The sequence below is a fragment of the Clupea harengus genome, chromosome 3 (assembly GCF_900700415.2).
Source record: "Clupea harengus chromosome 3, Ch_v2.0.2, whole genome shotgun sequence".
Classification (NCBI taxonomy): domain Eukaryota; kingdom Metazoa; phylum Chordata; class Actinopteri; order Clupeiformes; family Clupeidae; genus Clupea; species Clupea harengus.
In genome coordinates this window covers 17,268,493-17,293,492 of record NC_045154.1, presented here as the reverse complement: position 1 = coordinate 17,293,492, position 25,000 = coordinate 17,268,493, and the positions used below count along the sequence as shown (strand labels likewise).

The following is a 25,000-nucleotide window of genomic DNA, read 5'->3' as shown; positions in this document are numbered from 1 at the left end:
ACACACACACACACACACACACACACACACACACACACACACACACACACACACACACAGTCATCTCGTGTCTTTTTGTTTTCGTCTAATACCCTTTTCCTGTGAGCCCTGATTTCATTGACGGTAAACAAGTGATGAGCAAAGAAAGGAGCAATGGGCAAAGTCCGTCGCTTGTTTGACCTAAAGCTAATTTAATAACTTGGCAAAATTATTTTGCTAATTTAATACAGTGTGCGAGATCGTAAGTGCAAACATGGGTTAGTCAGCGCAGTGCTCCCACACGCCACACGCCACACGCCTCACACCTCACGATAGCTTTAGTTCATGTGGGACTTGCTTTGCCCGTTGCCCATCAATGAAATGAGGACGCTGTGTCCTCCTTAAGTTGTTGCCTCTGCCTCTGATAGAAAGGCAGGGTGGTCATGTGGCAGAAGGGGAGGGGAAACAACAAGTGGTAAATGTACACAGCATACATGGGCTAAATATACACAGCATACATGGGCTAAATGTACACAGCATACATGGGCTAAATGTACATAGCATACATGGGCTAAATGTACACAGCATACATGGGCTAAATGTACATAGCATACATGGGCTAAATGTACATAGCATACATGGAGTAAATGTACACAGCATACATGTGGGAGATGTTCATAATACATACAAACATATGGTATACACATGATACATAGAGAACAGCTGAGTTACAGTTATCTCTTAGGGTTACTGTAACAGGGGTTAGTAGACTAGGAACAGAAAAACATGTTGTAGTGATGCATATTTAAGTACAGATCTATGTATGTGCATACCGATCAACATATATGTCTACGCGTGTAGAGACACGTACTGACGTACTCCCTCTGTGTGTGTCTGTGTGTGTCTGTGTGTGTGTCTGTGTGTGTGTGTGTGTGTGTGTGTGTGTGTGTCCTATCAGACCTGCAGCCGGTGACGTACTGTGAGTCTGCGTTCTGGTGCTCCATCTCCTACTACGAGCTGAACCAGCGCGTGGGCGAGACTTTCCACGCCTCGCAGCCCTCGCTGACGGTCGACGGCTTCACCGACCCGTCCAACGCCGAGCGCTTCTGCCTGGGCCTGCTGTCCAACGTCAACCGCAACGCCGCCGTGGAGCTCACGCGACGCCATATTGGTACGCCGCTCCGACCCGTCCGTCCAGATCAGTGCCGTCATCTTTAGTATCTGTCCAAAGATCGATGCTCTGCAGTCACAAAAGGGGAAAAAAAAGATCTGGTCTTCTCTAGGTTATGCTTGCATGCATCTTAACGTGTGTGTGTGTGTGTGTTCGTTCACAGGTTGGGGTCGGGGGTGTGGTTACAATATGCATGTGTTTGGGAACTTAAAAGGTTTAGTGTGTGTTACAAGTTGGGGTGTGTGTTTGTAATAAGCTTGCTTGTAATAAGCTTGTGTTTTGTGTGTGTGTGTGTGTGTGTGTGTGTGTGTGTGTGTGTGTGTGTGTGTGTGTGTGTGTGTGTGTGTGTGTGTGTGTGTGTGTGTGTGTGTGTGCGCCCAGGCCGGGGGGTGCGGTTGTACTACATCGGAGGAGAGGTGTTTGCAGAGTGCCTCAGTGACAGCGCCATCTTTGTCCAGAGCCCGAACTGCAACCAGCGCTACGGCTGGCACCCAGCTACAGTGTGCAAGATCCCACCAGGTGAGATACAACTACACACACACATTTACACAACTACACAAACACACACACTCCTACGCACACACTCCTACGCACACACTCCTACCCACACACTTCTACACTCACACTCACACGCACACACACGCACAAATACCTCCTCACACGCTCATGCACACACACACACACACACACACACACACACACACACACACACACACTGATCCAACTACTTATCTCTACCATTCTCACTCTCGGTTTCCTCCCAGGCTATGACCAAATCCTGCTGACACTGACATTTTATTTAGACAGCCTCAGTGTCTCAGTGTTCTCCAAACCTCTCCAGATATATGGAGCGTCTATTAGAAATGCATGTTGGTTCGCTTCAATTGAAGGGTCTATTGGTATGTTAACGTGTGTGTGTGTGTGTGTGTGTGTGTGTGTGTGTGTGTGTGTCCGTCCTCCGCAGGTTGTAACCTGAAGATCTTCAACAACCAGGAGTTTGCGGCGCTGTTGGCCCAGTCGGTGAACCAGGGCTTTGAGGCCGTGTACCAGCTGACCCGCATGTGCACCATACGGATGAGCTTCGTCAAGGGCTGGGGCGCAGAGTACAGGTGAGATACAGAGGGACCACACACACACACACACACACACACACACACACACACACACACACACACACACACACACACACACACACACACACACACACACACACACACACACACACACACGGGAGATGCCACACCTCACTAATCCAAACTAGTCCCTTCAGACGCTTCACGTAGAGTACAGGTTAGACCAGATATACCTCACTAACACACACAGTCAGATAGCACAGAGATCCTCCACTCACCAACCAACACCCGTCCGTCCAGCTCAGACCCTTAACACAGGCTACAGGTGTACGCCATACACACACACACACACACACACACACACACACACACACACACACACACACAAACCCAAACTAGCCCATACACCACATAAACCTCAAGCTAACCCAAACCAGCCTAGATACCACAGAAACCTCACGCTAACAAAAACCTCCGTTCCTCAGTATCACAGGTCCTTAAAGCAATGTGCATCCTAGTCTTGCTAATGCAAAACCAAGAACCCCCACACAATCTGTCTCTGACACACACACACACACACACACACACACACACACACACACACACACACACACACACACACACACACATTTTGACTCATTGGGTTTGTTGTTACATTGTGTCCTCCACTGTCCAGATCTCTGTAGGAGTATTCATCATGACAAATGTTAGTGGTGTGATTTCATAGGGAGACACACACACACACACACACACACACACACACACACACACAGATGATAAGATGAATGTTCTCTCTCATCTTTGCTGTGTGAAGTAATCCTGCTGGGATGATGGGTTTTGGCTTGTGAACACATCAGTCTTAAGAAAAAGCAGGGCCTGCCAAATGGATGGTCTTGCACTGACTCGGCCTGGGAACACACACGCACACACAGAACAAAGCAAGCTCATTACAAACACACACTAAACCTTTAAGTTCCCAAACACATGCATGTTATAACCACACCCCCCGACCCCGACCTGTGAACACACACACACACACACACACACACACACACACAGGTCTAGGGAGTTCTTCTTGATTGCATGATTAGAGTACTCCATAGATATCGTCATGCTGGGATAAGAAGACAACTCAGATGTTCTCTTCCTTTCCTATTTTTGTTTCATTTCCCTCCTTTTCTCATTCCATTACTCTCATCCCATCTCTCTCATCCATCTAACTCATTCCATCCTCTCATCGCTCTTTTTCCCTTTCTCTATACCTGCCCCTCTCAGCGAGATCACTGATGTGTGTTTAAGACCTGTGCTCCAGTCCTTACACGTGATCCCACTTCAAAGTGTCTGTGTCTGTGTGTGTGTGTGTGTGTGTTTGTGTTTGTGTGTGGTGGGCGTAAGTCACCAGTCCATCAACTGAACCACAACATCGACTTACACGGCCTTGACGAATACTCCATGCTGATTGGTCAACCCAGACTTTGAGTTCATAAATAACTGAGTATCTGACTGTTGCCACAGGCAACCAACATTGTTGGCCGTGGAGTTTCTAAGGGAGATTTAAAAGTGGAAGTTCGTAAGCCAAACACCAGTGACTAAGCCATTTATCAGATTACTAGAACATGGAATTATACACACACACACACACACACACACACACACTCACACTCATATCCTCACACACACACACACACACACACACACACACACACACACACACACACACACACACACACACACACACACACACACATCTATATGAAGTCTAGACAGGTGTTAAATCGTTGACTTTACGTTACGTATCTTCGGCTATTCTGTGGTGTTAAGATCATAGAGAAGCTTTCTTTGGGAAAATCTTCTCTTTCATCTGATAAGAGAAACAATCATTTCATCTTTTGCCCCTTAATTCTTTTTTCCCCCTTTCCTTCCTCTGGGTAAACATTCCACCCTCCCTTAATGTCTTCCTCTCCTGCTCTCGTCATCATCTCATCTCGCATGGAAAGTTGGGATGTTGTTTTTTTTTGTTGTTGTGGGTGTTTTTGCTGTTGTTATTTTTTTGTTTTGCTGCTCCTTTCCTCTGCGCTCCATGTCCTCACTCCGGAGGAACGCTTCCACTCGGAGCTCTGACTGCCATGGCAACCGTCTGGCTGGAGACGGAGATGGAGACGGGAGCGGGGCTGTGAGCTCACTGACGGCTCTCGGCGCTGAAGAGGCCTCCGCTGAGCCTCGAGCCGCTCTAATGAAGAGAGGAGCCTTGGCTCACTTATCAAGAGCGTCTCAGGCGCCGCTGTGGCACTGGGTCAGGGTGGGGAACAAAGGAGAGAGAAACAGACAGATGGAGAGAAAGTTTAGAGAGAGAGGTAGAGAGAGAGGGGAAGAGAGGGAGAGGGAGAGAGAGGGAGTGAGTGAGTGAGTGAGTGAGTGAGTGAGTGAGTGAGTGAGTGAGTGAGTGAGTGAGTGAGTGAGTGAGTGAGTGAGAGTGAGAGTGTGAGTGTGAGTGTGAGTGTGAGTGTGAGTGTGAGTGTGAGTGTGAGTGTGAGTGTGAGTGTGAGTGTGAGTGGTAGAGAGAGAGTTGGGGGGAGACTAAGGGAGATTGAGAGTGTGAGAGATGAAGAGACTTTGGTAGCGCAGTGGGTTGAGAGGCAGGCAGGAGGGAAGAGTGTGAGATGGTCGGAGTGTGTGTGTAATGCAGGAGGAATGCAGGGGGTGGGGGGTAAATCTATGTAGGAGGTGATCGGCGGTGGGGGGGTGGAGAGAGAAGGGGATTCCCACCAGGACTGCAGCTGGTTGCATTTCAGATAGAAGTCCACTGGAGACGATGGGGACAAATGGGGAGGCTATATATATAATCCCCCCCCCCCCCCCCCCCCCCCCCCCCCCCCAACCCCACCCCACCGGTGACCTAAGAGGCACCTCGACATGTACAGTCATGTACCCACACCCACAGACACCACTCACAACACACACTTAGTTTGATGGGCAGACTGTCACTTGCATGTGTGTCGGGTTCATGCGTGTGTTCACTGTTCCAGGACTGCTTTTCAAAGACACAGAGTACATCTGTGGTAGCCGGGCCTATGATGCCAACACATCTCTTCTTAAGTTGTGTGTATGTGATCTAACACGCCGCTCTCTCTACCTCTCTTTCTTTCTTTCTTTCTTTCTTTCTCTCGCTCTCTCTCTACATCTTTACATCTCTATCTACCTCTCTCTCTCTCTCTACCTCTCTCTCTCTCTCTACCTCTACCTCTACCTCTCTCTCTCTGTCTCTCTCTCTCTCTCTCTCTTCCCCAGACGCCAGACGGTGACTAGCACCCCCTGCTGGATCGAGCTGCACCTGAACGGGCCGCTGCAGTGGTTGGATAAGGTCCTCACCCAGATGGGCTCCCCCACCATCCGTTGCTCCAGCGTGTCCTAGACAGAGTCTGTCACCCTGACAACCAACACAACATCCTGGCAACCAACCACACTTCGCACCCCCCTCATCCTCACCCAGCAAGATGGCATACAGGAGCACCCCCCCCCCCCCATACCTCACCCAACTCCAACACGTACACACACACACACACACACACACACACACACACACACACACACACACACACACACACACACACACACACACACACACACACACACACGAACGACTGTGGCTGAGGAGATCCTAGAACATCAGACAGTGATCCAGCCTCTCTACAGGAGAGCAGTCCACTACTCTCACTGGTTGTTGCATTTCAGTTCACACATTTAAGAAGCACTTTTTTCTGGACAGCTGGTGGTGTTGGCGGCTCTGGCGCCGTGCCGTGCCGTGCCGTGCCGCGCCGCGTGTCCACTTTGCCGTGTCTGAAACGGCGGCAGTGGGGCTTCTGTCCATTTTGCATGTGGTGACAGCCACTGATGCATGAGAGCAATAGCAATAGGAACATGGCCGATCACCTCATTGGTGTGTATATATACATATATATATATATATATATATATATATGTGTGTGTGTGTGTGTGTGTGTGTTCATGGAGTACTCATCACGTGGACTGCTTCAGGAAAACAAGAACGTCTAGGCTTTTTTGTTGCTCATGGTCGTCTTTTAATGGCAAAGCTCCAAGAACTGTATGAGTATGTATCTGTTGAACTGGATGACCGGCGGCGGCGGCGTGCAGGGCCGTGTCTGAGGCTGTGGTCTTGGGCGGGCATGACCTCTGACCCCTCGTCACCATGGCAACCAGCGTGGCCATCTTCTGCATGGCTGAAGAGAACTGTCCTCAAGTTTGTGGGGAATGTGAGAACCGTGTTTTGGTTTTTAATTTTTTTTTTTTTTTTTAGCTACAAGTTTATGTGTTCATGTTGAATGCTAAGCTGTTAGATTAGCTGGGAAGCTTTCTCACTTGATGAGATCATGAACCAGAGCACATCCATCAAGATCAATCATATTTAAGGTACTTTTTGGCTAAAGTAGCACAAAACTCTATTTTTATTTTTAAAAGCACTTGTCCTTACTACTCTGTGAAGTAGTACTTCTAAGAAGTCATGTTTTGGATTTTGATTTCTTTTTGTAAATGACATCATTGTAGTTGTGCCATTTCCTTTCTTTCCATCACATTCAAAATACTGTTATTTGAGCACAGTTGATTTTGGAGATTTTGTAATAATGATTATTTTCAGACAAATGCCCAGAGGGGAATACAGGAATGGTATTGGTATAAACTGTCACCCCTCATCAGTGGTTGTACATAAATGAGTATATACTGTAAAGTGTGTTTCTACATTTTTAACTCTTTGGCCAGGAGAGGGCAAAGGTCGAGTGTCTCAGGAGACTGTAGAACTCAAGGCAAACTTGTGACACCCACCCACCCACTCACTCACTCGGAAGAAGCAGTGAGCGCTTACGTTTCTTTTGAGGCGAGAAGCGTGTTTTTAGAGCAGTTCTTCGCCAACTTACCCATAACCACCCACCCCCCCACTGCAGATATCGAAGTCTGGCCTTTTTCTTGTCACCGTCACGTCCATGTCTCACACAAGCACGTCAAAGGGATACTTCTCAGGACCATCACCTCCTGTTCTCAAGATATTTAAACTGAAAAGAAAGTTGCGCGTGTGCATATTTTTCCGTGCACAATCTCATATATCTGTTCTATTTTACTACCAGTTGTTTTTGTGCAAAGAATAAAAAAGTGAATTTTAAAACCTAATAGAAAATGTAGAGCGAGTACTGCTGGCAGCTCTTGACACGTGGCTTGTGTTTTTATACAGAGGGTAGGGGGCACTCTTCATGGGCCTCACCCCCTGCAGTGAACGCGCCCGCCCGACCGACCGACTGACTGACTGACTGACTGGTTTCTAATGAGCCAGGCCCTGGAGTTCACATGGGCATTTGTCTTACACTTTGATAGAATATCAGGCTTACCTTAACTGGATCTGTTTTGTCTTTGATGATTATTATGATAATTCAAAAAAGAAAACCATCTGTGGCTGTTCTTCTCGACACTAAGTAGAGAGCCCAGCATCTGCCGGAGGACTTGAGCTGAAGCTCCAGAGGCATGGAGGGTATGGCACTGTACCTTCACCCTCCCCAGGCACAGACACTCGCACGTTCCTTTAGCTTCACGTATGGCTGCGCACACCCCCATGTGACTATCTATGGTGACCTCTCACCCCTGACCCCTATGCACCGTGGCAACAACAGGCTTGTTGTGTTTGCATCTAGTGAAATCGATGCTAAAGGAGCTGTGACCTTCTTTTTTTTTTTTGTGTGTGTGTGTGTGTGTGTGGCTGTTTTACATCTCCATGGCAACGCAATGTTACACTAGTCGTCACCATGACACCGGGCTGGATGGCTTCTGCTTTGGTCTGTGGAATACTACTTGGTTTCAGTGGACTTGGTGAGATTGGGAAAAAAAAGACTTCTGAGGTATTTCTGGTCTTCTGCTTCGATGTCTAAGTACTTACCTTTACCTTCATTCTGTCTTACCGGAGCTCAGCGCTCTCCTTTAGTGGATTCTCTTGCCGTTTCTGCCCCTGTACATGATCTTCTTTTCCCTCTTTGCTTTAGTCGTTTTAAGCTACTGCATTGTATCCATTTCTGTTTTGTTATCCAAGAACTTGTAATAATAAAACATGTATATTAAACTTCCATCTTGCTTTGTCATCCTTGTAGATATAAAGCAAATTTGAAACTCTTATTCACCTAATATAAACTTAAGGGCAAATCAAGTCTGGATAGATATTATGGATCGACAAATATATTTTATTACAACATGGTCAAGAGGTCATGTTCTACCCCTTTCCGAATAATGTCTGATTAACGTACTTCAGTAACACACACACCTTAGGGACAAGAAACACACCACTCCAAAAAGTCAGCGATGCTCAATTTGAGTCTGGAGTCTGTCATGATTTGAAAGAGACTCCAGACTCATTCTGAGCTGCACTCTGTGCCCTCTTCAGGAAGCCAGATATGGTGGCACTGGGCAGCGGCTCACCCTCACCCTTACCCTCACCTCCGTGGAGTTCTCACAGGCTCACAGCTCTAGCTGGACCTTGCACGGCATAATTGACACGTTTAGAATCAGGGGCGCGACGGGGTTAATGGAGGGCTTAGTGATAAGTAAATGTCTTCTTTTAAAATGTCACGATGAGGCCCACTGTCTCCTTTTTCTCCTCTCCTCTTCTCCCCCTCTAAAGCTCTGCCTTCAGTCCAGTCTCCACTCTCAACACCCCCCTGGGCCGGGCCGGGCCCTGGGCTGCCCCTGTGCTGGGGAGGTGAGGGCAGAGGGGGGGGGGGGGGTATGTACCCGGGCAGTAGGGAAGTGGGTATCATGGCGGCAGGAGTTAGCTCTCTTCTCCCGAGGACAGGCCGTCAATCTCGTCCTGGTCTCCACCAATCGCCATCCAGAACGCTTTGGCCACCTAGAGGAACAAAAAGGTCACCTGTCATAGGGGGGAACAGGTGTTTCTCTCATTCACTCTAACACCCACACATCACAGGTTCATGCCCGCATACCTTTTCTGCGTGGACTTTCCTCTGCTCGTGCGGTAGTGAGGATGCTTTATCTGTCCGATCAAAAAACAGAGACAGACAGAGCGAGAGAGTTAAGTGGAGTAGATAGTGAAAGCCACCTGCTGACCAATAAAAAAAGCCCCTTCTTGAGACCTGGAGCCACCTGCTGGCCAATACAAAAGCACCTTCTTGAGACCTGGAGCCACCTGCTGACCAATACAAAAAAGCCCCTTCTTGAGACCTGGAGCCACCTGCTGACCAATAAAAAAAGCCCCTTCTTGAGACCTGGGGGCTCCTCCTGGTCCCTGCAGCATGTAAACGAGACTAGATGTGGGGGCAAAAATAGCCTGTGAACACAGGGGCATGAGGGCATGAATCATGCGGTGCCAATGTGGTGTTATGCCACCGCACATGTGCCTTGGGCATTAACAGCCGCCGCGCGGGCAAGTGTTGCCTCCTTAAAAGCCAATCACACTCCGCTCACGCAGAGCCCACTGGGGGCACCAGTAATGGGCTGACACCCACAAGGGCGGCGTGAAGGGCCATGCCACCACCGCGCAGGATTCCCACACCATGCCTTTGAGTGAGTGAGAGTGTGTGTGTGTGTGTGTGTGTGTGTGTATGTGTGTGTGTGTGTGAATCCATCAGCAACTACCTTTCATCTCTTTGAGTTTGGTGAAGAGACGCTCAAAGTTCTCCACGTCGGCGTCCCCTGCTGTGAGGGTGGCCAGCTCCTGGATGTCCATGTCGGTCATCGGATCTGAACACAAACAAACAAACAAACAAACAAACACACAGAGGCATCAGGACAGATAGAAATGGAGTCAGAAACTATCCGGCGTGTTTGAAGAAGCCTGCCTGTCTACTGAGCTCCTGTCAAGCCACCCTACAGCCAGTCCCTCCCCAGCACACAGCCATGTCAGACACACAGACAGACAGTAGACATAGGCACTGCAGTGGTCCAGTGTGGTTTGGCCTTACCCATGTTAGACACACAGACAGTAGACATAGGCACTGAGAGTGTGTGTGTGTGTGTGTGTATGGGCCTTACCCATGATGTTTGCCCCCTGCGGGGCGCCGTCACCCTCAGTCCTGACTGTCCTCTGCTCTGCTGGGCTCTCCTCTGCAATCTCTATAGGGGAGCCTGACGACTGACCAGCACGCACACACACACACACACACACACTTTCAAGATCAGTATGAGAACTGGCTTAACGGAATATATTATGACACAATGGAAATGTCTCCTTGCGCTCTCTCTCACACACACACACTATCAGTATGGCAACTGTCTTTCAAATAACAATCTACAATATCACAATGTAAACATCTCCTCTCATACACATATGCATCACTCACTCACACGCACACGCACCCACACACACACTCACACACACACACACACTCACACACACACACTCACACACTCACCTGTGTATCCTGGCTGGGGCGGGGGTTGTTATGTCTGGCAGCCACCAGGCTGCTCATCAGACCGAAGCCCTGATTGTGATCTGAGAGGAAGCCAAACAAACACACATGAGCATGAACTCAAACGAGACCCGCTTGTGGCATGACCTAAAGTACTACAGCCTCCATTAATACACTGATACACTGTACTCATGACCTAAAGTACTACAGCCTCCATTAATACACTGATACACTGTACTCATGACCTAATGTACTACAACCTCCATTAATACACTGCATGACCTAATCTACTACAGCCTCCATTAATACTAACACTGTACTCAATGCTTTCTAAAAGTTGATGAAAAATGTGTGCCCACCTGTAGTAATGATCAGGTTTTGAGTATGTATTTTGTGTTGTGTACTTACAAGAGAACAACCTATTCATCTTACACACTTCCTTCCAGTCATTATAAAACGAACACTCAATGTAACGGCAGCGGCGGCCTGGGCTTCATATGAAGAGGTGAAGTGTGAATCTGGTCTCTACAGAAAGCACTATTATCAGTGTGACCCCGCTATAAATGAGACACCTCACCTCACCTCACCTCACCTCACCTCACCTCACCTCACCTCACCTCATCTCATCTCATCTCATCTCATCTCATCTCATCTCATCTCATCTCATCTCACCTCCGTCCTTCATCTCAGCGCTGGCCCACACGTTGGCGTTGAGCGCCTGCACGATCCTTTTCACCCCCGTCGACTCGGGGAAGTCGTCTGTTGGAGTAGAGAGAGACAGTCAGGAGGGGTCTGACCTCAGGACAAGCAGGAATGGATGGATGTGTATGGCACTTCACAGGGGCCATGATGGGTATAATACCGGGGCATGATGGCTGGGTATAATAATTAGAATAGTGGCTATGACAGACTTCTGTTGCCATAGTGATTGACGTGAAATAACAGTAAAATGAATAAATCACCATCTTCATCGGGAAGGTCCTGAGGACTGAGCTCCACCAGCTCAAACGCATGGGCTAGACACCACTGCTGGGCCTCCTGTCTGCCAACTCCTGCGACACACACACACACACAAGCACAGACACACACACACACACACACACACACACACACACACACACAAATGCACAAAAAAAAACACACACACACAAACACACACACCCCTTGACCATCAGGGTCAGGCATACTCGGATAATAGCTGGCTTAGTCATCCCTTCATTAGTCATGTGCTTTTAACCACAGTGCTCACCACGCTTACCACCACTTCAATAACCACAGCAACCTTAGGTCAGCGCACGAGATGACTAAAAGGAACTTACTGACTTCACAGCAAAACATCATAAGACCATTGTGACTAATTCAGATTACGCAAGCAACCATTTCAACATTCCACACAGGACCAAAATAAGCTGTAATACCCCAATACACGCGAGGTCAGTCACAGTCATACAGATGATATACTGACACTCACACACATACACGCGCACACACATACATGCGCGCACACACATACATGCGCACACACACACACACACACACACACACACACACACACACACACACACACACACACACACACACACACACACACACACACACAGACTTTGCTTTTAGTAGGTGCATATAGGGCACTCACCATCATCACAGACATGGTCACAAGCCAAGATGAGCACCTCTGGAGCCAGGTCCTCAACTATAGGTAACCAAGAAGACACACTGCTCAGACCATCCTTCTGCAATATCCCAGGAGACCAGAAAGAGTTAGCGTTATGGGTGTGATGTAATTTCCTGTTGACAACTAAGAAATGGAAAATGAATAAGACACTTACTACGGTGCTGTTGAAGTACACAATGAAAGCCTGCATAGACTGGGCAACTTCTGAGCACATCTGAAACGTACTTGGCACTACGCACAGGCTCACACCGGCTGTGTAGTACTTATTACTGATGGTCCAGGGGTACCAAATCACTGTGTTTTCCTGCTTAGAGGGCTCAGGAAGTGTTGATGTGCCAAGAATCTCTGTGATGACAATAAAACCAGGATTACTCCACATCTATATGCCATAACTACATATAAGAAAGCATTTAAATGTATTGACTTGTTTGTCAAAGGAATGCCAATACATGATATACTACTGTAAGAAAACTCAAATAACTAGGTCAACACTGCCGCCTGCTGGTGCATATAAACACCTGATCTGTTAAATACTTGCCAAGGTTCAACTACGACTCAAAATGTGCAGACGAAACACGAAGTTAAGTTCATATTGAAAGAGATGTAATGCGTGCGTACACTAAATGTGATGGAGGAATATGAAGCTCTCACCACATATGAACTAAACCTACCTACCTACCTAAAGAAAAATCGCCACCAAGCTTACTGTCATAACCCAACAACTCTCGCCAACGTTCTTGGACCTTTATTGTTAAATAACACATAAACACATAAACTCGTACTCTTGCTGGCTGATGACGACAGCACATTAGGGTGTTTCGACATCCATGCTCTTCATATTAACAGACTAATGTTGACAGGTTACGAACATCATCTAACGTTAACCTTTCTTAGTAGGAGCGGTATCTAGAATACTGTATTTCTGTTAATAACTGATGTTTGTTAATAAAACTTTCTATATTCAGAAAAGGTTTGCTTTGTGAATTCCACCTAATATGATAGCTAGCATACCTGAGAATCCCACCTACCAGAGACTATTTACATCTATTTCAAATCAGTAATAAGCTAGCTTGCTAGCCAGACAGATAGCTAGATAGCTAGCAAGCAAGTAAGTCAGCCTAAATATTTTCCATGAAACTTACGTTTAATAAGTTCTTCTTCCTTAAATCCAGGATCACAGCTGGATATAAGAATGCAAGGCTCGGGATCCATTGTCGTATCTTCATCAGATGACATTTTAAAATGAGCGCTTTTGCAAAAATGACACAGAAGTACTGGCTGAGCTAGCCTAGCCTAACAACTCAATTCTGAAACCTTTCAACTATGACCTAAATATCACTTCCTGCTTTTGCATTCCAGAAGCAGATTTGCGCCAGTTAATCAGTTAACAGAGCGACAGAGGAAGTTTTAATCCCTCAATTTGTCTTTCCATTTTCAACATCAGTATTGATAATCCACACATCCACTGAAAAACAACTCATATTTACAACAATAAGGTATGGTTGCTTTCACATGCACGGACTTTAAGAGAGCGCGTCGTGTTGTCATGGTTACGCCCCCGTTGTCAGGGCGAACCAAGAATTTGTTAAGGGTGCTGGGGGTCATGTACTGTCGGTGTTTGCAAGGCTGGATGTATTTTAAAATTCACATGGTGCAGGTATGACCTACCTATCTGCGTTTGTATGGAAACAGATTAAAGAACACTGACGTTTCTTAGCCATTCGATCTGTATGAAGAATGGCGGAAATCCTCAAAAAAGGAGATGAAATTGGACGTGTCTTAGTTCAGGTGAGACCCTGCTAAGTCTCTAACTTTGTGCTAAGAAATCAATATCAACACTGTATGTGACCAAACTGAAAACAAATTCAGTTAATGATAGCTGATATAAAGTTACATAGGGTAATCTTTTTCTCTCAACTCATACAGAACATGTTTTAGGGGTACATGTTGGTTGACTTGTGGTCTTGTATGGGTGTTTGGTGTACAGGTGCAAGATGACCTGAAACAACTGAAACGGAGCCTACATCGAGTCACTCTTCAAGACGGAGGCGAGACCTTGGACACCCGAGCTCTGGAGACAGCCATTCACAGAACTGAATGTGGAATACAGGTCAGAATGAATCTTTACAACATTAGCCAGACCCCATTCATGTCATAAGTTTACCATGTCTTCCATTACCATTTACTGGGTAAGTGTAAATTATTTCGCTAAGCCCTCACCCGTGTGTCAGACGTGTGTCACTGTGTTCTCCATCAACCACAACAGTTGTCACTCTCCATTTCTTTTCATTTTAAAATGTATTTTAATTTGTATATAATAACCATTCAGAATATGAATACTGATCGACTGCTTTCTTTTTTTCTTTTCAGAGGCATACTGAAGAGTATTTAAAATCTGTGAATAAGCACATTCTGACTCTTCCTTGCATTGAGAATGTAGAGACTAAGACTGTGCAGATACCACAATGGTATAATAAATCAAATCAAATTAATAATATGTGCTTTCACAATCATTTTAGAGATAAATGAATGCTAGATGAGACCTGTTTGAATCTTACACAGGCGACCACCACTTGAGAGTCTCCCAGGCAGGCGTCATGAAAAAAGCCAAAATGTCGGACCCTCACCTGGACAGAAGGTAACATCCTGGCTTCATTTTAGCTCCATCCTGGCTCCATTTTGGCTCCATCCTGCCTCCTCTATTGCTTTAGCCATCACTGTTTCTGAGATATTCCTAAGCAGAGGTCTTCCTCATTTTGTACTCCCTCTCAGCACAAGACAGCCTTCATGCTGCGGCTGGTCTCCAACCCTGTCCATCCTAAGATCAGAGACGTGATGTCCCAGAGCTACGGTGTCCAGTTTCCAGAGCTGCCCAAGAGGACGGCCACTACAGTCAGTTACTTTACAGTTACCAAATCAAATCAAATCAAATCAAATCAAAACAAATGTATACGCCGCATTTCATGCCAGGAGGACACATAATGCTTCACAGAAGGAAATTGGGGAGGTGTGTGTGGGGGGGCACATAGTGTTTCATTCACACTGAAATTGACACTCATCAAACAGGCCTTATTGAGCTGACATGTTAGATAAAAAGAAGGGCAGATCAGAGTTATTATAGTTTTGAAATCGCCATTAGTTTTTATTGTTATTTAGTCTTTCAGTTTGGTTTCTGATTTCAGACGTTTAGTTTGTTTTATGAAGGCACAAGTCGTTTTTTATTTTATTTTGAGGAACTGACTAGTTTTAGTTTAGTTTTTATTTCGTTTTAGTTTTTCAGGTGTTATGAAGAAAGCCTTGATTTATAGAAGATGAAACAGCTAGGATGAAAGGATGCATGACATCAAATATGATTTATTTAAATCATTCTAGCTCCTTTTTATGAGGCTAGTGTCTCTCAGGAAGTCAATAGGACAAAGTGGTCTAGCAACCGCAGTGCAAATCAAGGGGGACAACGAAATTGAATCTGATTTTACCTGCAATTCTATTTTGTTTTAGTTTGTGTGCCATTGGTCATTGTAGTTTTTATTTAATACAATTTTAGTTATTTAATTAATTCATTTTTATTTTATATACATTTTTCACAGCTATTTTTAGTTTAAATCTTAGTTTTCATGAACTATAATAACTCTAGTGCAGGTATGTTTTGATTGATGGTACCAGATTGGGTCACTTTGAGAAAATAACACCATGATTAAGCTGAGAGTTATTCTCCTGGAGAGCGGGAATAGGTTGTTCTGTTGGATGAGAGTGTATGTGTGTGTGTGTGTGTGTGTGTGTGTGTGTGTGTGTGTGTGTGTGTGTGTGTGTGTGTGTGTGTGTGTGTATGTGTGTGGGGGTGAGAGGTTGTGTCATTATTTGTAGTACATCTTTTTTAATGTCACTTAATTTCGCTCTAAAATATTGTATATGGCATGCTATTGATTCAGTGTCTCTTGAAGGCATATTGATTCAGCCCATAAATAGCTGTGTGGATAAACTCCGCTGCCCTCCCGAGAGATGTGCTCAGAAATCAGGACAGGTAGGATCCGCTGGCTAATTGAAATGAATGGTCAGTAGTTATCTGCTGGCGAAGGGACTGTATCTGTGGCCGTCACTTGCCTCGAGCCCAGCAGATGTCAGCTGACAGTCGGGAGAGGAGTGATGGGACACGTGTGTATTAACAGATGACTCTAGTCAAGGCATGTCCGTATGGGAGATGGAACCTGAAGGTCACCTGGTTTTGGCGCTGACAGCAAGAACATTCGTCTGGTAAACAAATTAATCTTTGGAAAGGTCGCCATTTGTTTTGGCATGCCGGTGTGTGCTCCTTTTTTTTTGCATCCGTTTTTTTTTTTGTCCACTCCCTTTTGTTATGCTCTCTATGCCCCATCTTTCTTTATCACTCTCTCACTCTCTCACTCTCTATTCCCCCCACCCCATCTCACTCTGTCTCTCTCTCCTCTCTGTCTCTCCACCTCTCTTTCTCTCCCTCCCTCTCTCTCTTTCTCTGTCTGTCTCTCCCAGTCTTTCCCTTTCTCTCCCCATCCCTCTGTCTCCTCTCTTTTCACGCTCTCATCCTCCCTCCCTCCCGCTCCTTTTCTTTACTTCTTTCTGTCACTCCCTGTCTTCCTTTTCTCTCTCCCTTTCCTTGTCCCTCTCTTTACCCTTCTGTCTCTCTCTCTCTTTCTCTCTCTCACGTGTAGTGGAATGGCAGATGCAGATTGCGGCGCGTCCTGCCTGTTCCCAGGAGGAGGTATGTGTGGTCTGATGGCTGATGGCTGTTGTATGGGCTGCTGCCTTGCAGCTGTCTCAGGACGGCCGCGCCTACCTGCTCCCGCATGCCGATAAGACAGCCGTAGCCTCCCCAACTGGCGCCCGCTGGCATTCTGCCCGGCTCTGCCCGGCTCCCTCATACCTCACGCCTCTCCTCAGCCGCACCGCAGCCCAGCGCAGCCCAGCGCAGGGCCTCCTCTCCTCCTCCTCTCTCCTCTCTCTGGGCCTGGGTGGGTGCTGTCTGCTGGGACAACAGCTCCCGCTTGGCCGGGGTCTGGGTGGAGGCTCTGCTGTCCGTACCCCATGGTGCTGATACCTGGAGCCTGTCACAGTGCTCAGTGGTGTGAGAATAAACAGACCAGAGGGAGATGGAGGAGAGGTGGGCCGGCGAGTCCTGTTGACCCTCTAGCTCAGTGTTTGAAGGTACACACACAGTGCGAGTCCAGTTGACCCTCTCACTCAGTGTTTGAAGGTACACACACAGTGCGAGTCCAGTTGACCCTCTCACTCAGTGTTTGAAGGTACACACACAGTGCGAGTCCAGTTGACCCTCTCACTCAGTGTTTGAAGGTACACACACAGTGCGAGTCCAGTTGACCCTCTCACTCAGTGTTTGAAGGTACACACACAGCGCTCTCCTGCCTTTGGGTGACTTTATGGATCTTCGGGGTGGACGCTGTGCTGTAGCTGTGAGCAGATCTCTGCTTCTGCTGCCATCACCGTCGTCGTTGTACGTTTTAACCCACTTAAAGTCATGGTGGTCAGTGTAAAATGGCCTCCATCGCTACTGAGTGCTGTGACTGCAGTTACTAAGCGGGCATGCAGCTGTCTTCTTTTCAGCCGGAGAACTCCGGGTGAGTTTATTTTTCTCAATGAGGGATGCGGAGCGCATCGGCATGCCATAGAGATAATGAATGTGCAACACGGAGAGGTCACCGAGAGGTCGCCCAAGCGACTCAGGCCATTTTTGGACATCGGTCCCATGTGAGATGAGAGCGCCGCGGATCTCAAACAGCTGTAGGATGTGGGGGAACGAGAGGAGGGACGAGTGGGAAAAGACAACAGCGGTTTATTTTGAAGTGTACTCGGAGCACACGGAGCGCTGTGCCAGCTCGTGATTGATTGCCGCAGGGAAGGGCTCGCTGGCTACTTCACAATGTCATTAACTGCAGCGCTTTGGCTCCAGCTCACGCTAATGAATGCAGAAAATCTGTTGGTTGTAATCACACAACATACCCCTTACCTTACACACACACACACACACACACACACACACAAACACACACACACACACACACACACACACACACACACACGCATGCACACACACATGCAAACACACATGCAAACACACACACACAGATAAACACATTTTAGTATATTGCGAACAAATGTATACACTCACACACACACACACACAGATGAGCAAGAATGGTGTTTATGTGTTATGCACGCAGCTAAGAATGCACTCACTGACTTATACACACACACACACACACACACACACACACACACACACACACACACACAAACACACACACACACACAAACACACACAGACATACACCCTCACACAAACAAACACACACTTGCACACACAGACACGGACACACAGAGACATACACACTCACACACATGCCCACACACACACACACACACACACACACACACACACACACACACACACACACACACAAACATAGTGCTCACAGACCCTGGAAAGAGGGGGAGAAAAGGATTCATATTGCTTGACATCTACAAGCTGCCACTGGCCTGATTAATGGATGCTGGTCTCCAGCCTTTTCCAACAAAGTTTTTGTTTTGAGTGGAAACCTTGTGAGGCGCTGACCCACATCTAATAGCATACCCTGTGAACACGCTGTTCAAATAGAGCTCATTTCCTCTTTGCTGGGCTTTGGCTGCGAGGACTGGGGCGATTTTAACTCCAGCCTCAGTAGGGCGGAGAGGGCCGCGTGCCGTACCCAGTCTCTGGTAGCTCCGTCTAGCAGGGGGCTCAATCTAGGTTCTTTTTCATAATGCGTACATCCTTTCGCATTTAGTGAACATTTAGTCCAAGTGATTTCAATCATACCGTACATGTATTCATTTGCCTTACAGGGCCTCAGCACTAAAGTCCGATGTGTCGGCTGACAGTGAAGATTAGATTGCACACAGCTGACCAAAACTCTCGTTCCTTACGCTAGAGGCCCATGAAGAAGGCGGTTACTGGCCGCACTGTCGGTGCGTTAGCCATCGTGCCGGGCGGAGGCCGGGGCAACCTTTTCCTGGCGCCTCCACTCTCTGAGGAGGACATGAGGGCTGGTAAGACAACTCCCATCCTCCCCCATCATTAAAGGTACAGTGTGTGTAGGGTTTATGGAGATCTATAAGCAGAAATGGAAAATAGTGTTCATAATTATGTTTTCTTTAGTGTATAATCACCTGTAATTACGAATCGTTGTGTTTTCGTTAGCTTAGAATGAGAGCCCCTTCATATCTACATAGGAGTCAGCCATGTTGCTCCATGTTTCTACAGTAGCCCAGAATGGACAAACTTCAACACTGGCTCTAGAGAGTCAGCCTTTTGCATTTCTATGGCACCATAGGTCATCCTACATGCTTGGAAAAGGGAGGGGTGACGGAGGGGTATTCAGAGGGTTGCAATCTGCAACCTTGCCACTAGATGCCACTAAATCTTACACAATGCACCTTTAATTTCACAGTGTTGTACAATTCAATGATTTAGCACTTTTATCATTGTTAATTATCTATAAACAATACCATTTCATTTGGAACATCCTTTTTCTATCAACTGCTCTAGCCTCTGTTCCTGAAGCCCAAATGGTAGGGCAACACTGTAAAGGACCCTGATCAAATGTATACCTAACATGGGATGCGTTTCTTAAAAGTGTTGTTGAACAACTCCTATTGTTAAATTATGTCGACTCTTCTCTCTTGCTGTAATTACCACGGAGGTTGAAGAGGCTCAACGCTGCTTTCAGGGTAACACGGCCCTGAACAGTACATTTACATTTACATTTAGTCATTTAGCAGACGCTTTTGTTAAAAGCGACGTACCAGGGAGAGAATAGTCAAGCTACGAGCAATAGAACCTGGTGTAACAATAAATACTACTTTACATAAGAAATATAACAAAATGAAAAAAAAAAAAAAAAAAAAGAAGTGCAGAAATGTAACTGCTTGCAAGTTACGCAGTAAGTCCCTCTGAGTGAAGTGAAGCAATGGATCTGAACCGTAAGAGTGTTTGTGTTGTGTCCCCCAGGACTGGCTAGTCTCCTGGAGAGACCCTGTGACCTGGATCTAGCGGAGACCCCAGTTCTGCCCAAGGCTGTCCAGCTCCACCTGAGAGAAGACGCCAGTTTCCCCAGGACGGGTTCGTCTCCCGAAGTCTACTTTTGTTTAGATGAATCACACAAGCAGCTGGGGGGGGGGGGGGGGGGGTACAGAGTGTCCTGCTCACTCTGATGCTCTCTCAGTGTGTGTTTTTATGTGTGAATGTTTATGTCTTTATGTGTGTGTGTGTGTGTGTGTGTGTGTGTGTTTACAAGAGACAAAGTAAATCTAGTCATTATTCATCATCGCAGTGTTCCCATGCACTGGAGAGTCCTAAGCACGGGCTAATATGGATTCCTGACACGCTGCAGTGTGAGAATGCTTGAGTGAGCAGAAAGAAAGGAAAACGGCCTGATTTCTGACAACTTGGCACAAGAGCCCTCTTACAACGGCCCGTGCCTCCGCCCACTCACGCCCTGTGTCCAGATCTGATTGCTACAACACACAGGCGATTAAACACACACACACACACACTCTGCCACACCAACACACAGGCCATTAAACACACACACTGTGTCACACCGAAACTATAGCAGGGCTCGCCAGTCACTTGTCTTTGGTGTTCCTTTATCATTTCCTCATTAATTCCTTTAGCCGAAATAAACCCATGAATGTCCTCTACATTCAGAGAAGGTGTCAGATTACATGACTATTTAATCAGACAGATTTGCCAATGTTGAGTTGACTTAAGCCAGACATCACTTGAGTTATGCAAGATATCTGACTAGGATACCTCTCAACACTGTATGTTTCTGTGTGTGTGTGTGTGTGTGTGTGTGTGTGTGTGTGTGTGTGTTTGTGTGTGTGCATGTGTCTGTGTGCATGTGTCTGTGTGCATGTGTCTGTGTGTGCGTGTGTCTGTGTCTGTGTATGTGTGCATGTGTCTGTGTGTGTGTTTGTGTGTATACGTGTGTGTGTGTGTGTGTGTGTTTGTGTGTATACGTGTGTGTGTGTGTGTGTGTGTGTTGCAGTGTCTATAGGCAGCTCAGAGAGGGTGTGTAAACTGCGGAAGGACGTGACCCTGCATAAAGACATACCTGAGGCTCATGCGCAGATGGCTGTTACTCCCCCGACCTCCACGGCCTCCAAGAAGTCCGACAAGCGTCTGGAGGCGCGCAGGGGAACACGTCTCATCTCCCTCACCTCTTCGGTAGGAACTCCAAAAACAACCCCAAACAAACACTGCTGTAGCTCCTCCCAAACAGCCAGCACATAACACTCCTTTAGTCAGGGCACGTCTGAAGCAGCTCCACATAACCTGCCAGCATACAGTACGTGTTCCCTGTTGCACCCCAAAAAAACAATCAGAACCCACCTACCAGCTTGTACCCCAAAAACCTGACTGCAGGTGCAGTATTTCCACTGTAGCAAACCCCAAAAGGCTAGCTAGTTCCCCCCCACACCAGTAAGAACACACCTTATGGGGCGCCCCAAAAAAAGTCAGAACACCTCTGCCTGCTAGTTCCCCCCACGTCAGTAAGAACACACCTTATTGGGGCGCCCCAATACTCTGTGCATGTGCTCCTCTCCCGTGGCACCTCAAGAACCAATCAGCACATACCTTCCTGCCTGAACCCCAAAAAGCAGTCAGTACACTTTCACGCTAGCACTCCAAAAGCTAGCCTCCATGTACCCTGTTGCTAACATAAGGTGACCAGACGTCCCCGGTTTCAGGGGACAGTCCCCGTTTTTGGTGGCCTGTCCCCGGCTGGAGCTGTCCCCGGAAATGTCCCCGGTTTTCACTGTGACCAACAACAGACCCGGGATACAAATTTAAAAAAAGAAAGAAAGAAAGAAAGGATAGCATTGGGATAGGCGATTATATGTATGTATGCATGTAGCCTATGATCTACAATTTGCAACAATGTGAGTGTTTAGCAGCAGCTATCTGTTGGTCAGGTGTCAGCCACAGCTCTACTTCCTAACTGACTTTGTTGACTTTTTAACATGAGCAGTGATACTAACTACAGTACTATGACATTTCAGTTTCATTAGTCTGGGTTACTATTGAGAGGTAGTTGGCAACTTGTCAATAAATTAAACCACTTGAAAGCAAGAAAATACTCCTTGAACTCGCTTTCCGTACATCCAGTTGCGCTTCCCGCTTGTTTGTGTGACAATGACAATAAAGTACTTTGAACTTTGATAGTTCTGTGGAAGCAGTCTCACCAGTTCAATTTTAAGCAGTGGGTTTTAATGTGCTAAAATCTTTAAATGAGTCATGTGCTTAGGCTACATAGATAGACAATTACAGGTAGCCTAGAATAATGGTAGGCCTACATTACTTAAAAACAAACACAAAAAAACATGTGTTCTTGTGGTGGTCTCTTAAAAGACACTAATGAAATGTCTTTTTCTCACCTTAACTTCACATATTCTTTATCAACAAATATGTCAACTGGTAGTGTGTCACAGAACTTGTTATTTTTTAGATTATTCAGATCTCCCTCCCTCACCTTGACATTGCTTGGATTTAATTACAGTTTTGACTAAAATTGTATTTTGAATCTTTTTGTTTGTTTGTTTCTTAAATCACTTTTGGTATAGTAATACCTAAAAACAATTCCAAAGATCATGAAGTCTATGGGCCTGATCTGTATGTTCATAGTTCCAACTGATTTTCACACAGAATATAGGAATACAATGCATTCAGTTGCCTCAATGGCCTTAACATTTTCTATGCTGGAAAGAAAACTCTATGTTTGACATTCCCCTTGCGATTTACAAGAACTGCTTTTATGAATAAGGGCCCAGTCAGTGTCCCCGTTTTTCGATTATAAAGACAAAAACATGACATGTTTTGGAGGTGTTAACGTGTCTGAACTGAAAATGTCCCCGGATTTTGTCTCAGAAATCTGGTCACCTTATGCTAACACCCCCACAAACTATCCAGCATACACCTTCACACTCCAGCAGTCCAAACATCAGCCAGCACGTACGACACACTCGCTTGGCAGCAGTCCGAAACATTAGCACGTGCTTGGCTACGTCGTGTGTTTGAAGCATGGCTCGTGTCCATTATCCAGACATTAGCACGTGCTTGGCTACGGTGTGTGTTTGAAGCATGGCTCGTGTGTCCATTATCCAGTGGTGTTTCCGACCCTTGACCTCAGTGTCACAGGCAGCTCCAGGGCTATTGGAATGCCCTGGTCATCCTGTCACAGCCCTGGATAAAATGCTGGACGCAGGAGAGCTCACCCTGGAGGAAATTACCTCTGATGCCGTGGAGAACAGTGACCAGTGGACATTAGTGCTAATGTGGTCCATCAGAAGTGTACTGGCTGAACCCTGATCTTCATCTTAATGCACACATTACTGGCTGAGGACCCTTCTGTGTGGTGTGTGTGACCTCAGGCGGTGTGTGTGGAAGCTAGAAAGTGTTATTTTAAACGTGAGAGGTGCAGCTGCAGCAGAGGGAGGGGTGAGAACCTGTGGGAGAAGCAGCGCCTCTTTCGATTGGTTCATCCATCAATATGCTGACTTTTCACATTTGTATAGGTGATACTTAGTAGTAAGATAGTAGGTAGTCGGGGGGCACTGTGGCGCAAGCAGTAGCCACGACCATATACGGGCTTGAATGCTCACGGGGACACGGGTTCGAATCCGACCCGCTGTCATTTCCCGATCCCACTCCCCACCTCTTCTCTCCATCTCATTTCCTGTCCAAAACCGTCACTGTCCTATCTGAATAAAGGCAAAAAGCCCAAAAACAAATCTTAAAAAAAAAGATAGTAGGTAATCAATGTGAGAAAAAAAAAGATAGTAGGTAATCAATGTGAAACCATTGGTTACTGTACGGATGCTAACTCTGAACTCTACATACGCATTATAGATACGCATTATTAATTTGAGCATGAGGTGTAAAGCATCAGTGAAGATCTGTTGCCTCTGACTAGTAAGGGACCTCTTGAATGTCTTTGTCTGTTATGATTGGTGGAGTGTAGGTTCACAGCCTGAAGAAAGTAGACCTTGGGAATATCTTTGTTTCTTATCAGTAGTGAAGTATGAGTGTATACTGTAGTCTAAGTAAGGTAGACTTCTTGAATGTCTTTGTCTGTTATGATTGGTCCAGTATAAGTGCACAGCCTGTGTGAAGTAGACCTTGTGAATGTCTTTGTCTCTGCCTCTCTGTCTTCCTGTGCCCAAGGCCACGTCCAAGAGCAAGTTCCCCTTGGTGATCATGGAAGGTCAGGCGGACGTATCGGCACCGGACTTCTGCCGCTTCCATCAACACTACTGCCTGAGCGGCGGGGAGCTGCGGGACGCGCTTCGCCGGCTGGAGCACGTGCTGCGCTGCTTCGCCGTGCCCGTGGCGCTGGTCAGCGGGGAGCGGCTGGTGGGGCTGGTGCAGAGCGGCGCGCTGGAGGTCAGGGGTCACGGTGGCGGCGTGGGCGGGCTCGGGAAGCACGGCAGCCGTCTCAGCGCCCTGGAGAGCCGCCTGCTCCTGACGCTGGAGAACCACGAGGAGGTGTCGGAGGTGGTGGAGCGGCCCGGGCGGCGCTACCGCGGCGTGGGAGGCAGGGAGGCGGCGGCGGTGCGCATCCAGGCCTGCTGGAGGCGCCACCGAGATCGCTCC

General features: G+C 46.9%; 3 protein-coding genes across 6 annotated transcripts in view; 2 read left to right on the top strand and 1 right to left on the bottom strand.

Annotated features, from left to right (window-relative positions):
* The window catches only part of smad3b (SMAD family member 3b), a 30,312-nt gene extending 21,967 nt beyond the window's left edge, over window positions 1–8,345 (top strand). The window contains exons 6-9 of the mRNA XM_031564802.2: window positions 938–1,150; window positions 1,532–1,669; window positions 2,115–2,259; window positions 5,512–8,345. Of these exons, the coding sequence (XP_031420662.1) occupies window positions 938–1,150; window positions 1,532–1,669; window positions 2,115–2,259; window positions 5,512–5,635 (620 nt within the window). The 3' untranslated portion in view covers window positions 5,636–8,345. The remainder of the gene's footprint in view (window positions 1–937; window positions 1,151–1,531; window positions 1,670–2,114; window positions 2,260–5,511) is intronic.
* Window positions 8,346–8,438: 93 nt separating this feature from the next.
* Window positions 8,439–13,809, bottom strand: aagab (alpha and gamma adaptin binding protein). Of its 3 annotated transcripts, none has more exons than XM_031564804.1 (10): window positions 13,458–13,809; window positions 12,541–12,660; window positions 12,277–12,438; window positions 11,603–11,692; window positions 11,313–11,399; window positions 10,644–10,723; window positions 10,264–10,363; window positions 9,868–9,972; window positions 9,216–9,274; window positions 8,439–9,121 (listed from the first exon to the last, which is right to left on the bottom strand). In XM_031564804.1, exons 1-10 carry the CDS (start codon window positions 13,549–13,551, stop codon window positions 9,044–9,046), a joined length of 975 nt encoding a protein of 324 aa, XP_031420664.1. In that variant the 5' UTR covers window positions 13,552–13,809; the 3' UTR covers window positions 8,439–9,043. The 3 variants fall into 3 exon arrangements, with proteins under 3 accessions (XP_031420664.1, XP_031420663.1, XP_012674157.2); XM_031564803.2 differs by having other exon boundaries at window positions 12,277–12,373; window positions 12,470–12,660; window positions 13,458–13,807; XM_012818703.3 differs by having other exon boundaries at window positions 9,216–9,265; window positions 12,277–12,373; window positions 12,470–12,660; window positions 13,458–13,806.
* iqch (IQ motif containing H) overlaps window positions 13,732–25,000 on the top strand; it is a 44,160-nt gene continuing 32,891 nt past the window's right edge. The window contains exons 1-10 of one of the 2 annotated variants that reach the window (XM_031564801.1): window positions 13,732–13,811; window positions 14,008–14,103; window positions 14,303–14,425; window positions 14,686–14,783; window positions 14,878–14,953; window positions 15,088–15,207; window positions 19,275–19,392; window positions 20,354–20,464; window positions 21,396–21,574; window positions 24,572–25,000. The exon at window positions 24,572–25,000 is cut by the window's right edge and continues 144 nt beyond it. In XM_031564801.1, coding sequence (XP_031420661.1) covers window positions 14,053–14,103; window positions 14,303–14,425; window positions 14,686–14,783; window positions 14,878–14,953; window positions 15,088–15,207; window positions 19,275–19,392; window positions 20,354–20,464; window positions 21,396–21,574; window positions 24,572–25,000 — 1,305 coding nt within the window. In that variant the 5' untranslated portion in view covers window positions 13,732–13,811; window positions 14,008–14,052. Of the gene's footprint in view, window positions 13,812–13,832; window positions 14,104–14,302; window positions 14,426–14,685; window positions 14,784–14,877; window positions 14,954–15,087; window positions 15,208–19,274; window positions 19,393–20,353; window positions 20,465–21,395; window positions 21,575–24,571 lie in introns of those variants that run through there. The other variant, XM_031564800.1, reaches the window with a different exon arrangement.

Excerpts from the sequence above, each read along its gene's own strand:
- aagab (XM_031564803.2), bottom strand. The coding sequence starts at position 13,551 with ATGTCATCTGATGAAGATACGACAATGGATCCCGAGCCTTGCATTCTT. Across the intron at positions 10,724-11,312 it reads CGCTGAGATGAAGGACGGAG|ATCACAATCAGGGCTTCGGT; the intron begins GTGAGATGAGAT and ends GCTTCCTCTCAG. Across the intron at positions 9,973-10,263 it reads GCAGGGGGCAAACATCATGG|ATCCGATGACCGACATGGAC; the intron begins GTAAGGCCCATA and ends GTTTGTGTTCAG.